Source organism: Salvia splendens, chromosome 9, assembly GCF_004379255.2.
Source record: "Salvia splendens isolate huo1 chromosome 9, SspV2, whole genome shotgun sequence".
In the NCBI taxonomy this organism is placed as follows: Eukaryota; Viridiplantae; Streptophyta; class Magnoliopsida; order Lamiales; family Lamiaceae; genus Salvia; species Salvia splendens.
This window is the reverse complement of record NC_056040.1, coordinates 12,327,472-12,342,496: the sequence shown is the minus strand read 5'-3', so window position 1 is coordinate 12,342,496 and position 15,025 is coordinate 12,327,472. Positions and strand designations below refer to the sequence as shown.

The window sequence follows — 15,025 nt, the reverse complement described above, 5'->3', positions numbered from 1 at the left end:
TGACAGCGTTGTGGATGGCCTTATATGTACACGTTTCTTCTAACCAGAGCGTTGAATGATGTACTTGCTACTACTCCCTCCGTTCCTCAATAAGAATCGCACTTTGTCATTTTGATCCGTCCCACTATAAAAGTCACTTTATTTTTACCATAAATAGTAAGTAGGTATCACATTTCATCACTAACCCACTTCACTCACATTTTATTATAAAACCAATATAAAAATGTGGATCTCATATTCCATTAACTTTTTCAACTCATTATTATTTACATTTCTTAAAACTCGTACACACGATAAGAATGACTCCTATTATGGACGGAGGGAGTATTTATCTACTGTTACGATTTTAGTGGGACAAAAGGTTTCCGTCAACCCTCCAATCAAACAATGTCCCACTTTTGCCAAACTAAAGTGTAATATTACAAAATAAATTTTAAAATATAGTTACTCTAAATCTATTCGTCACACCTTACGTTACGTCCTTAGGTAGATGATGTGAACTCTTGAATATATATTTATACTCTTATTTAATCAATCCAAGACTATAAAAAATTCGTGTCGCCAATTTATGTCATGTTTCAATTGGACATAAATGTAGGCGTTTTTACTTTGGTAAAAGTAAGATATAGTACTACTTAGATTGTGTTATTCGTCATTTATTATTTTGAGCTGCCAAATCACTATTGAAAACGTGTAAATTTTCTTCTTTGTGAATTAAAGTTTGTGGATATTAAAAACGTCATAAATTCTCTAGTATAAGCCTCGTGAGAATAATTTAGCATACAATTTAATTTAATGATCTCAAGTAATGGACACACTTAAATCTCAAGCATGTCCCACCGCTCCGACCAACAAATTAACATAAAACTATTATGTATGTTAAAGCAAATATGTATTGTGATAACTACTACTACTACTATAATTATCTCAATAATGAAAGAAAAAAGGAAATCTATATAAAGATATCTTTTTTTCTGATTCTAGGACTAAATCCAAAATCAGAAGTCTTCATACATTGCGACTGATATTTAAGGATGGACGGAGTGATGGATGAGTTAGTTTGAAGCACGTTCATAACTTTACTAAGTTAAATAAACAAAATGATAAACAAAAAAAGAAGAAGCATATTTCAACATCACAGAGTTATAACCAATCATTTAAATAGAAACCTTTGTTTTGTACTTTTGCACATATTTTATTTTTAATTCGGCGCCGTTTCGATAAATAGTTTGGTCCTGCTGCAAATTTGAGTTTCTTTTGTGACAATTTCGATAGCATATATGTTTATTTATATCATAGAGTCCCATAAAAGAGGCTATACTTTGTCGACATCTTCGCATATTTTAAAACATAAATGCTAAGTCAATTCAAATATATAATGAAGTGTGAATTTTATTGTTATATTGTGTTTGATATACTCCTTGAGTTTATCTTTTAGGACAATGGCGTATAGTGTTTGTTGGCCTCAAAACTTTTACGTGGCCATAATTTTGGCCTACTATTTTTGATAGGTTTGGATTTTTCATTTGCATTCACCGATTAAATCTTCTCCAACTTTACAATCTTTTCTTTGAAAGCTATTTATCATCTACAACTCTTGACTTTCACTACTAATCCCCCTTGATATTGGTTATAGGCATATTTTTAGGGGTAAATAAAAATAAAACCATTAACGTGTTTTGCCAAAAGCTAAATTAAATTTTAACAAAAGAAATAAAATATGATTTGGCGTCAAACGGTGTTAGTATTTAAAAAAATTGCAAGAAGAGACTTTGAAGGAATAAGAAAGTGTTATCTTTGTGGATTTTATACACTTCAGATAACATTTTATCCATCGCGAAATCATTATATGATTGATTCACAAACATGTGGTGTTGGTTGACTGGAAGAGGAGAGAGAAGATGGACGACTCTAGAAGCTTATAGTTAGTTAGTGCCCAGTTCAATGTCAACGTAGATAATGTATAATTAGCTTTTATTTTGAAGTGGCTCATGGATTTTTTTTATATATTTGATATTATAAATGTGATAGGTATTTAAGCACGTTCTTCAGTAATCATAACAAAAACAAGGCATGCTTTGGCCGCTTAATTGATTAGTAGTATAAATGTTCTTCCAAACAAATCATGTATTTATATGCTAACAACAATTCAAACCGTAATTATTAACAATACCACTATGATTATGTGAGCATAAGAGGATAGAATCAATATATACTATTTGTACAATCATTTATGACTTCTTTGAAATATGCATCAATTTAATACTATTTTCTTCGTCCTATAAAACTAGGTTTTTTTTTATCTCACCATAAGAAAAGTAGATATGATGCTTTACTAATAATACTAGAATCACTTTTTCTTTTTATCTTTCCCTACTTTTTTAGATTAACATTAAAACTCATACCGTTCTCAAATTTTATATTTATATGACGAAGGGAGTAGCAAGAATCTTCCAAATGAATATACGATACTAAAGAAAATTCTGGACTCAGTTGTCCTCTTGTGGATAAATTACCATGAAATAATGTGCATGTATATATTCTTAAACTATGTTCATCCACCTACAAAATATTGTGTTTTAAAAAATATTTTTAAAAAATACTTATACTACTCCCTTAGTCGTTTTAAATAAGAGTACAATTTTTTCATTTTAGTCTATTCTATAAAATTTGTCTATTTTTATTTTTAGAAAAACAAAATTTCTCATGTGAAGCTGACATCATTTTCTACTATAGTATAATATTTTTTATTTCTTTCTTAATTCATTAATTTTGCACTAAAATTTATGCCACTTCTAAAGTTCTTATTTTTTGAAAACGGAAGGATATGGAGTATGTGTCGTGCTGGCCTTTTTGTCAATTACTCCATCTAAACCGCCTCATTTTGCTGTCTAGCTAAATGGTGATGTTAAATGGTAGATGCTATGGCAAGTAACCAGACTAAACCGATTTCTGACTTAATCAACGATAAGCATATAAAATTGAAATCACTATTAATTAAATAGTATTATTTTATCGGCATTATAATGAAGTTGTTCAAATGTGACCACGGTCGATTTGAGAGGAATGGCTTTTGTCCATAGGGTGTCGCCACGTGTTTGGTAAATTGAGTTTAAAATTATATACTATATAATATAGATTATTATTTGTTGAAGTTGTATTCGAGCACGATTTTGGTAATATGGCAGGTAAGATATAAAATACTAGTAGTATAATTTTTCGTTTGATATATCAGAAGTTGTGTGGGGTTAAAACGCTCCTCTCAACTAAAAGAAACACAAATACTACTTCTTAACTTATTTATATATTTGACCTTCACAAAATATTCCCTGTCGAAAAGATTGAAAAATAAGTACCCCTACATTCATACTCTAATATTTCTTTATTTGTTCACGGTCAACAAACATTAAGAAGATGTGGTCACATGTTTGTCGGTTGACTAGACCAAAACTAAATTCATCACTATTGTGGTGAGCAATAATCGACATGTTTTCTCTTCAAAAATTTAGTCGACATATTTATCGTAAGCTAATGTACCGAAAACTATTAAATGAAGCAATTGTCGACATGCCCAATGGACCAAATCGAAAACTTAGTCCCTAGGACAATATAGTATTATTCCCGACTAGTGTGACCAGTTGTTATGTCGGTCAAATAGTAATAATCAATAAATAAATCAATGCTCTTACACTACTAGTATATAAGTATAAGGTTTTATTGTTTTAAAATATTAAGTGCAGTATTTGAACAAAAAATGTATATTCGGCAATTGTGTTAAAATTTTCTAAAGGAACACCAATAACTCTGGCTTTGAATCTCTGCATTAAACATATTTTCTTGATTCAATAATAGCGTTTTCGAAATAGAACATTTACATTAAGAAAGCATTTATTTGGGGTAATAGTATATAATTATAACAAATATGACCAAATATTTGAAGGATTGTCAGCTCTTTGACCTGAAAAAAAACAAAAAGAAAACATGAGCCAGCTATAAAGCACCAAGCGGAGGCAAAACACGAACAAAAACACAAACACGAAAACCATGTTTCACTTGAGGACCTATGTTCGAGATTGTTCTCATCACCCAGTGGTATAGAGAAGTGCAGAGCGGAGGATCCAAATCCACTCGGCTACCATTCATGACAAAAATTAAAGAGACAGACGGACGATTTTGAAGTTTGGAGAAGTCTACTTATAATCCAAAGCCCCATCTGAGGGAGACAAGTTTCTTAGAATCAAGCCACAACAGTACACATTGCAGTCCAGAAGATAAGACTTAATATCCGTTTCAAAAACACAATGATATTGATGCAGTTCAAAATATTTCTACAGAGTTGAAAAGTAATTAATCTCTCAACTTAACAATGCTAGAGCCTAGCCATTCGCACCTCTTAAGCGAGCAATCAACTCGTCCTGCAATTAAGATAGTGTAAAGCATAAATCCATGAATCAAATTGAAGATAGTGTAAAGGTTATCCTAGAAAGGAAGTTCATTGACATCAGAAAACTTGCCTTTCTCCCTGTCGCTGAAAGGCCTTTATCTCTAAGCAGAGCACGAAGCTTATCTACTGTCAAGCTCTGCAGTTCTGTATGATCCTCCAAAAATATAATCAGTTTCATCGAGAAAAAATGATACAGTATGTAATAAGAAAAAGTCACAGTAGTTTCTTATTTACTAGTGCATATGCACAGAAAACATATTAAGGCACATCCAGAAAGAGAACTATATTGCTTTTTTACTCTCATTATGTAGTTACTGCACAAACACAGAGACTTCAGAGATGATACTTCCAAGAAATAAGTCAAAAGGAGGACTCCTAAAATGTTCGATAACAGAACAATACAGGGTTTCGTTTCCTGACAAGACAGCATCAGAAACACTAACCATTAGACACTAATATCTTCGTTCTGTTCTCAAGAACAACTTGAGAGATAAATGATCCAGCTAATAGGAAATTCAAAGTGATTTCTCTTTAATTTAACCATTCCTATATTCCCTTAGTTTCTCACAAAATTTTTCAGAAAAATCATGACTAGAGGTTGTCAATGAGTAAAGTGACTTTACTGCAAATGAGGCCAACACAACTCTTATACAGTTACAACGTTAACTTCATTTGATGAAATACATACAAGAAGACAACATCATGCCACATTGCCACAAACATACAGCTTGTAGATAGTCTTTCCAACCGTAGTATGTGAAATTACAGTTCGTATAGTTCTTCATTTGTTCAATGATATTGTAAAACAACTTAAGATACACTCACCTTGAGAAGAACCATGCTGAGTGCTAGACATTGCTTTTTTTCCAGCAGCTTTACCATCCAAAGATTTCTCAGCAGCCCTGGAAAGTTGCAGTTAGATGGAGTATGAAGCCAAATAATTAAGAAAATATCAATTTAACTGTGGACCCATTACCTTTTCCTTGAGCCCTGGCTTGAACCAGCTCCTTTCCCATCTCTTGAACCCGAATCACCCTTTTGTTTCATAAGCATAAGAGATCTGATCAGTATATTCGTCTGGTTTGTTCTTATAACCTGGTTATCTGGTTAAAAAACAGAAGAGATAAGCATGATTATAGTGACAATAAGCAAAATAGATTACGAAAGAAGAGAAAACAGATAAAACTGAAAAACAAGAACCAAGTTATGCAAGCTTCCTATTTAATGTTAGAAAAGGAAAACGAAATGGAGCTTAATCTGATGTCTGTGTTCTTCTTCACTTTCCATCAGTTCATACACTCAATGAGCTGGTAAGATATTAATAGCATGAATATCATAGAAAAGAATACTAAAAAATTGTCTGAAGAAGAATAAGGCTGAAGATTAGTGACACTGAAACATACAAACAAAAAAACAAGAAGAAGAAGAAGAAGAAGAAGAAGAAGAAGAAGGTGTTAAAGGAAAGATCACTGTTGCTTTTAATGTGCATATCAAGGTAATAACCAATCATAATCACATAGGACTTTTTTCTTGTTTAAAGTTTAAAGGCTAATAGAGAGAACTGCATAAAAGTACCTGGTGGTGATGTATCACGATGACAAATGTAAACACGTGCCCCTCCCTGCATGTATTGTAAGCATGTAAAACCACGAACACAGATGAAAACTGAAAAATATACCAACATCTTCTGAGGAGATAAAAGTGACATTAAGAAGATAGACAACATTTGTGCTGTTATTACATCCAGCAGATCACAAATGTGAGATCCAGTTATTCATTAGTTTTAATTGATCCATGGTTATCTCAGAGAATACTTTGAATTGCGATTTGCATATAAATATTCTCCGTCGCATTTCTATGATTACTCAAGAAACCTATAAAACAACCTTTACAAAACCTCCAAATATGCATTGGCATCCTAGAAAAAGAAGTTACAGTGAAGCTACACACAGAACCTAGAAATAACCTTTTACTTTCAGCACTACATTTCGCTCATCACCCCAAATCATGCACTAACTAACCTCAAGACCACATTTTCACACCAAATGGAATCTAACCATTAACTTAGCCGCATGTTCCTTTCACCACGCGAGAATTCTAAGCATTAATCTTCGAATATGTTGTATCAATCAGGAAGAACTTTTCACATGAAGGAAGAAATGAAGAGTTCAGGCCAATTAAGAAGCAATGCAGGAACTCTAAATTATGGCACCAGGGCAAAGGTCTAGTTATGATTAAGTGACTTCATCTTTCTAATATTATCCCAGAAATGAAACATGTTCCGCATCAATTCCTTTCATTTCACTCCTGGTGAATTCCGACTAAATCGAGAATGTTGCAAACAGCATATTTACTAGATCTTCATCCATGTACTATAATTCGTGAAAAATGGGGATAAATCACAGCCGAAAATATGCCTTGATCGAATTGGGAAAGAAAAGAACCCTAGAAAAACTATCTTAACAAAAGCTATCAATTTTCGCTAACATTGTATAAGGAAAAAAAGAATTCACATTGAAGTAGCAACATATATGCGATTGAGTTATTATATGATAAAACAGAAACAATTATAAGAAAAGGAATAATCCGAGGGCTTAGGGGATGAAAAACTTGCCAAGCAAGAGGAGAGAACGGTCGAGGAGAAGTTGCCGCGAGAGGGGAGGTTGGCAAGGAACTTGGAAGCGCCACCATCGCCGCCGCCTCCACCGGAGGTAGCCGAAGCATTGCTCAATTCAGAGGGCGAGGACGCGGAGCACCCACCTTCCATGATGCCCTTATTGTAAAATTTTCTTGCACTTACATATAGCTTTATATATAGGGCAAATTGCCTATAATTTAAGAGCTCGGCCCAAAAATTATCAATTTACCTTTGATATTTTATAGCAATTTTAATTTAATGCAACCTAACTGTCATTATCGGTAAGTTAAACTATGTCTACTATGCATAAAGAAAATAACATTGTTTGATGAAAAATACCAACAATATATACCATATATGCAACCAGATTATTTTAGGGTGATATAACTACGAATAAATTTAAACTCAATGTTTTTAGTTAAAATACCTCGGTTCAATCCAACTGAATAAATAAACGTAACGTCATTACTGGTGAGTTAACTATATCATCTATGCTTAAAGAAAATAATAGCTTTGTTTAATTGAGAAACACTGGCAATATATACCATACATGTGACCCTAAATATATACCATACATGTGACCAGACCAGATTATTTTGTGGTGAAATAACAACGAATAAATTCAAACTCAATAATTTTGGTTAAATTGCCATGGTTCAATCCAACAAAAATTATACGTAACATTATTACTGGTGAGTTAAATTATGTCGTCCATGCATAAAGAAAATGACGGTGTTTGATTGAAAAACGTAAATAACACGTCCAGATTATTTTGTGGTGAAATAACTACGAATGCAAACTCAATATGTTTAGTTAAATTGCCTCGGTTCGATCCAACCAAAAAATATAAGTAACGCCAGTACTTGTGAGTTAAACTATGTCGTCTATGCATAAAGAAAATAGCGTTGTTTGGTTGAAAAACGTCAACAATATGTACCATACACACGTCCAAATTATTTGGTGGTGAAATAACTATGAATAAATGCAAACTCAATGTTTTTAGTTAAATTGCCTCGGTTCAATCCAACCGAAGAATATACATAACGTCATCACGAGTTAAACTATGTCGTCTCGTCTATTCATAAAGAAAGTGGCTTTATTGATTAAAAAACGTCAACAATATATATCATACACGCGACCAGATTATTTTGTCGTGAAATAACTACTAATAAATTCAATATCAATGTTTTTAGTTAAAATGTTAAACTGCCTAGGTTCAATCCAGAGAACTGCTTTCATAGCTGTTCTCTTGTAACTTGAGAGTAATTTTAGGGTGATTTATAACATGTTTGTGTGGATCAATGCTCATATATATTTGTATGAAGTTCGGATTACATCGAAACAATATCTCATGATTCTTTCGTGTTCATTTTGTACATTTTATCATTTATGCTTCTGTGGGTCTTAACTCTTTGCCTATGCGCGGTTCAAAAGATCCAATAATGATGAAACGTTACGTACGCGGAGTATAATTTTATTTTATTATCGGTTCATATTAATATAAAAAGTTTCATCATCGTTGTATCTTTTATACCTCAGGTAGGCAAAACATTGGCAAGGCTTAATTTAGGAGGGATAACGATCAGCTTGGAATAACTGGTTGGAGGTTGAACCTCTTCTGCTAAGAGCAGAGAAAAACTACAAATGTTCTTCTTGTGCATTTGATTGTCAGGCTGATACGACACCAGCTACGTCGCAAGATCCGGTGGAAGAGAGCTCGCCGACGGAAGATGAGGAGGAAGAACCGCGACCCTTGCTACCGCCAACGATCGCGAATTCTAAGCCGAAGAGGACTACTCGCCCGCCTGACCGACTGGGCGATTATGTTAGCCATTAGATAGATTAGTTCCGTTATTTTTATTTTTGCTTTAAGTATTTCCTTTTTGAATAGTAGTTATTTATTTATTTCCAAGTTAGCCATCATCGTGTTTTTTGACGACATCCTCGTCTATAGCCGACGGAGGAACTTCACAATGAGCACTTGGTGGCAGTGTTAGGGGTTCTGCAAAAGCATAATTTCTTTATTAAATTGTCCAAATGCGCATTCTGCAGTTCGACCGTGAAATATCCGGGCCACTTGGTCAACGACGGCATGCTCAAGCCAAATCCTAGCAAAATTGAGACAATGACTACCTGGCCGACCCCAAAAAATGCTAAGCAACTTCGAGGATTTCTGGGTCTCATCGGCTATTATCGCCGATTCATCGCACACTATGCCCTCATCGTTGCCCCGCTGACAGATTTGTTAAAGAAAGATGCTTTTAAGTGGACGCCAGAAGCAGACGCAAGTATACAGAACCTTAAAACCGCAATGACAACAACGCCGGTTTTGAAGCTGCCCGATTTCAGCCTACCTTTCTGTGTCGAAACGGATGCCTCGGACCTCGGCATTGGTGCAGTCTTACTCCAAGCTAATCATCCCATAGCATATTTTAGTAAAAAATTGGGGCCACGCCGTCAGATTGCTTTGACATATCATAAGGAGTTCTACGCTATTGTTGAGGCGGTTCAGAAATGGTGGCAGTATTTGTTGGGCCGCGAATTTATTATTAGGAACGACCAGAAGAGTTTGAAAAAGTTGCTCCTACAGGTGATCCAGACTCCGGAGCAACAATTATATGTGCGCAAGCTAATGGGATACAAATTTTGCATAGAATACAAGAAGGGAAGTGCGAATAAGGTGGCTGACGCCCTATCTCGCCAAGAAGACGCAGAGTTCGCTCCTGGGACACCTGTCGAACCAACAATCGAGCCCGGGGTCACGGAGATTCAGGATTGCGCCTTGCTGGTGGCGGTGGCTCATCCCATTCCTAACTTACTGGATCTTTTGCGCCGCGAAACGGCTTCCTCCCCGGAGATGAGAGAGATTACCGCGAACATCAAAAGTGGAAAGGCACCTCCACATTTGACGTGGGCCGATGGGTTAGTCTACTACAAACGGAGAATTTATGTGGGGTCCCGATCATCGGCTAGGAAACCAATTTTGACATAGTATCACTGTTCACCTTCAGCGGGTCACCCGAGTTTTGAACGAACCTTCCGTCGTGTTGCAATGGGTTTTTACTGGCCCAAGATGAGGAAAGAGGTGCGCGAATTCATCGAGGCTTGTGTGGTTTGCCAAACAACAAAGTACTCGACCCAGAAACCGGTAGGATTGTTGCAGCCTCTTCCGGTTCCCTCACAGGTTTGGGAAGATGTGTCTATGGACTTCGTGACTGGACTTCCGCAATCCCGGGGCTATACAGTGATCATGGTGGTGGTGGATCGTTTGTCAAAGTATACCCACTTCGCGCCCCAGCCAACGCGTTTTGATGCCATTCGGGTGGCTCACTTATTCATCAATACGGTCGTTCGCCACCACGGTTTTCCTAAGAACCCTGGTGTCTAACCGTGATTCGGTATTTTTAAATAATGTTTGGGAGGATTTGATGAGACTTAGTGGCATGAAGCTGAATTTCTCAACCGCATATCATCCACAATCGAACGGCCAAACGGAGGTCCGAAATAGGGGACTCGAATAGTATTTTCGTGCATTCACGGCTGACAGGCCGTCAAAATGGGCGAATTTCATTCCTTGGGCAGAATTGGCACCGAATTGTTTCCATCATGTGGGTTTAGGAACGTCTTCTTTTAAGGCATTGTATGGACGTGACCCCCCCAATCGGATTTTTGCCCCACCATCCACCGCGACACCGCCAAGCGCGACTGAGCTGATCCGCCAACGCGGTGAGCTTCTGGTTAAGCTCCGGCAGAATTTGGAGCGAGCCCAGTAGAGAATGCGTGACTCAACCAACAAACATCGTCGCCATGTCGAGTTTAAGGTGGGCGATTTGGTATTGTTAAAGCTATAGCTTTACAGGCAACATTCGGTAGCTCGTCTGCAATCTGTCAAGCTGGCTCGCCGTAATTATGGTCCGTTTAAGGTGCTAGAATGAATTGGAACAGTGGCCTATAAATTGCAACTGCCGGAAGGAAGTAGAATACACAATGTGTTCCACGTCGGGTTGCTACGCGGTTTCGTCGCAGGCGACGAGGTGTCCCAGGAGGTGCAGCTTCCATCGGAGTTTTTTGGGGACCGTCTGGTTGTCTACCCGGTACGAGTGTTGGATAGGAGGGTATTGTGGCATGAGGACAAACCGAAGGAGCATGTTTTGGTGAGGTGGTCGGATGGTACAGATTCACCGTCATGGGAACCATTGGAGATGGTGCATCGTCGGTTTCCTAATGTGCTCCTAGAGGAAAAATGATACGCTCGGATTTTGCATTATTTTAAGGCTTTATTTGGTCTGTTTTTAATGTCAAAATCACAATTCTGTTCATATCTTTGAAAGAGATTCGCGTTGGTACTAAGATCATCTCAATCGGAGTTCTGCGGAGAAAGTTATGGCCATTTTACGAAGGTTGCGCAAAGCTGTCAAATGCAGAATTTAGGCGGAAATTTAAAGAAGAAAAAAAGACATTGCCTTGTTAAGCCAAATCTTTTCCTTAACCTATGGGGTACGGAAATTCCATCTTTCCTATTAGTTGGACGACACATTTTACCATAATTAAACCTTTTTCAAGCCTATATATACCCCCTAAACCTCTTCAACAAATCATCCACTTTTTGCCTTATATTTCTATAGCATAAATTTGAGAGAGTTCTTCACTGTACAAGAGGTTGAAGAAGGAATGAAGAGAAGATCAAGGCTACAAGGATTCAACCTTTGGGTTTTATTGCTTTAGTTCTTATGTTCACTTTGTTTTCCCTTCCTTCTATGTTTTTAGCTTATTCAATTATGTGTAACTAAATTCATAGGATTCTAGGGATGTGTTAATAACGACTTTGGTTATACAATTCTATTTTGCTATTTAATATCCGTTTTGTTTTTACTTCGTCTCCCTTTCTCCATCCCTCTTTATATCTTTTTTTCCTTTTACAAGTAGGTCTCGCCACTTTTCCTCCAAATCCTAACTACTTTATTTTTATTATTTTTTAATTCATTGATGGGCCCCACGTATATAGCTTGTACATGCAAAACAAATAAAACTCAAATCATACTTTGTACAACACGTCAATTTACATATATCAACTTTTAAAAAATAATAAAACTTTAATGATTAATTGATATATGATTTACTATAAAAATTAGGAGAAATCTTGGAAGTAAAATTAACATTATTTGATTTATATCAAATACCTCCAAACTTAAGTTTTTGCTCGTCCTCGAGCAAGATAAGCTATCAAGCACGAAGGTTTTCAATTCATGACGATACTCGTGAAATCCCCAAATTCATATCATAAAAACTCTCACAAGTCAAGAAATTACCTAAGCTAACTCCACATTCTCCTTTGAACATGACTTAGAATGAAAGTATGAACACAAACCAGCTCCCTATGATCGAGTTATCTAACAAGCAATTCAAGTCCAAGCAATGACTCTAGTGTCTCAAACCATCGTTGCTAAATCGTCAAAAGAAGTTAATTCGGCTATTCTCTATTTTAAACCTATTTGTTCTTTCCACAGAACTCAAAGCAGAACTCATCAACAAAATGTGAATACCTTTGCACAAATCAAAAGGTCTTTATTTGTGGTTGTAATGGGGCTTTTGGTTAAGGTGGGATATCAAATTTGGTTAGTAGCTCATTCCACCAAAATCAAGAATACTAGCACATCCCATAGGACAACATCTCCCAAAGCTCCATAATAATTATGCATGAAATTTTCACAGCTTACCACCCCCAAACTTAAGATTTTTCAACATAACAAATCACGCTACTACTTTTTTTCTTTCTTTCGAGCACTAATTTGATTTTTTTTTTGCCTTGGCTTTTTCTCTATGAACAGGCTGCCTCTTTTTTCTTTCTTTTTCTCTTTGGCAACTTTGCACTTTATTTCTCAAGCATAAATTGGATATTACATAACAAGCATCTAAACTTATGACCTTTTTTCTTGCCACCAACAGCAACTACCCAAAGATGTGCTAGCACCTCAATTTTAGTGACAATGACTGAAAAGAAGGGCTAACAAAAGGATATATCATGTAGGCTAGTATAGTGACTTCAAAATTTTAACAAAGAAATTAGGCTATAAGGCTCAAACTGGCTCGCTTGGGGTTCATGTAGGGTCAGGCATGTGATATTTTGGCAATGAGGCTTTTAGTCCTAATGCCTAGATCATTTTTGTGCATCGACATCAACAAAATATATTCAAGTCCTACTCAAATTATGCAAATTAACCATATAGATTTTTTGTTAAACTCATTTTTCAAAACCGAAATAGTTCTCTCTCCTTAGCTCAAGAAATCGGACACCAAAGAACACTACTCTTTCCTAAATTAATAAGTAAGACTCTTTGTTCTCCAGAAGCAAGTAAGTGACAACTAAGTTCATAGCACAAGTTCACAGGAAAAGCTAAGTCCACTTAGTGACTCCCAACAAGTATTATCAAGTAACAATCCATAGGAAATCATACTAACATGCACACAAAGCAGAATTTCAACCCTCTCCCCCAAACTTAAATTCTACATTGTCCCCAAGGTAGAAGACAAATATAAGGTAGGTATAAAGATACTCCCATGTCATTGTGGAGCTCATGGGTGGGTGGGTTGGGCGACATTTTTTTTCCAACAGCAGAGATACGACCTCCATCTTCACTCCTACACAAAAAAAAATTAAAAAAATAAAAAAATAAAAATAAAAAATGCTCAATTCAAAATAAATATTGAGGGAAAGAATTGAGCAAACAAAACCCTCAATATATGAAAGCAAAAATAAAAGAACAATAAAATACTTGGGTTGCCTCCCAATCAGCGCATTTTTTTATAGTCGTTGGCTCGACCTTCTTCATCTTCGGCCTACACTTTCAGACTCTCTAGTGTGACCACCTCTCTTGCTTCCTTACCACTTTCACCACCAACATAGGCCTTCTCAACATTGATGGTCAGTTGCTCACCATTAATTCTGAATGTAACAGAGTTATCCTTTGCTCCAAGCAATACATCTCCCATTGCTAGAAATGGTCTACCAAATAAAATTGGCACTTCTTTATCTTCAGGCATGTCGAGCACAATAAAATCAACCGGAATGATGAACTTATCGATTTTAACCAAGACATCCTCAACAATTCCAGTGGGCTTCACTATGGAATGGTCAGCCAATTGTAGAGCGATGTCGATAGGCTCCATTCTTTCCTCCAAACCAATGGCACGAGCAGTTTTCAATGCCATCAGTGAGATCCCTGAACCTTGGTCCAATAAACACTTTGTGAAAATCGTGTTACCAATTTCACATGGTATGATGCAACCTCCTGGATCTCTTCTCTTCGTCGGCATGATTCCAGATATCAGCTGTGAGCAATTCGTGCTCAATGCCACAATCCCCTCATCCCGAAGTTTCTCCTTGTTCGCCATCATGTCTTTGAAGAACTTGGAGAATCTCGGGAAATTGGTGAAAAGATCCACCAATGAGATGTTAACATTGACCTTTCTAATCACATTCATCATCCATCAAAACTCTTTTCTTGCCGCACTCGCTTCTTTCTCGTGAATGGATATGGAGGTGGTGGAATGTCGTTAGAAATGCTGGACTTGCTCTTCTTAGGTTCTGTCTCATTGACCTTTTTGTCTTTCTCTCATGCTGTAAGTCTTCCATTTAACTTAGATTCATCGCCTTGTTCCTTGCTGCCAGATGCAGCATGTTCTTGACCATGTTGGGCATCCTGCACCAACGCGAGACTTCCCTTACATGTCTCGTCTGCCCCTGCGTGCGAGGAATGCAAGCCTAACATCTCATCCGCCCCTGCGTGCGAGATGCCGGAAGTACCTTGGTCGTCCACTAAAGGCATTGAATCCAAATTTCTTCCGCTTCTTAGGGTGACTGCTTTGCAATGTTCATTTCCCTTGGGGTTGGGCATTGTATCACTTGGAATGGAGCCGGGAGTTCTTGTGTGAGAAGCTGTAGC

At 36.6% G+C, this 15,025-nt stretch overlaps 2 protein-coding genes across 4 annotated transcripts; both read right to left on the bottom strand.

Annotated features, from left to right (window-relative positions):
* Nucleotides 1-3,815: 3,815 nt before the first annotated feature.
* On the bottom strand, nucleotides 3,816-7,256 carry LOC121747597. Of its 3 annotated transcripts, XR_006039229.1 has the most exons (8): nucleotides 7,059-7,255; nucleotides 6,020-6,065; nucleotides 5,421-5,547; nucleotides 5,270-5,346; nucleotides 4,515-4,588; nucleotides 4,391-4,415; nucleotides 4,062-4,213; nucleotides 3,816-3,958 (listed from the first exon to the last, which is right to left on the bottom strand). XR_006039229.1 is itself a non-coding variant. In XM_042141667.1 (7 exons), exons 1-7 carry the CDS (start codon nucleotides 7,209-7,211, stop codon nucleotides 3,912-3,914), a joined length of 549 nt encoding a protein of 182 aa, XP_041997601.1. In that variant the 5' UTR covers nucleotides 7,212-7,256; the 3' UTR covers nucleotides 3,816-3,911. The 3 variants fall into 3 exon arrangements, 2 of the variants coding, with proteins under 2 accessions (XP_041997601.1, XP_041997602.1); XM_042141667.1 differs by lacking the exon at nucleotides 4,062-4,213 and having other exon boundaries at nucleotides 7,059-7,256; XM_042141668.1 differs by lacking the exon at nucleotides 3,816-3,958 and having other exon boundaries at nucleotides 4,198-4,415; nucleotides 7,059-7,251.
* Nucleotides 7,257-13,919: 6,663 nt separating this feature from the next.
* On the bottom strand, nucleotides 13,920-14,564 carry LOC121749161. The gene has a single exon (XM_042143756.1). It carries the CDS (start codon nucleotides 14,562-14,564, stop codon nucleotides 13,920-13,922), a length of 645 nt encoding a protein of 214 aa, XP_041999690.1.
* Nucleotides 14,565-15,025: the final 461 nt, after the last annotated feature.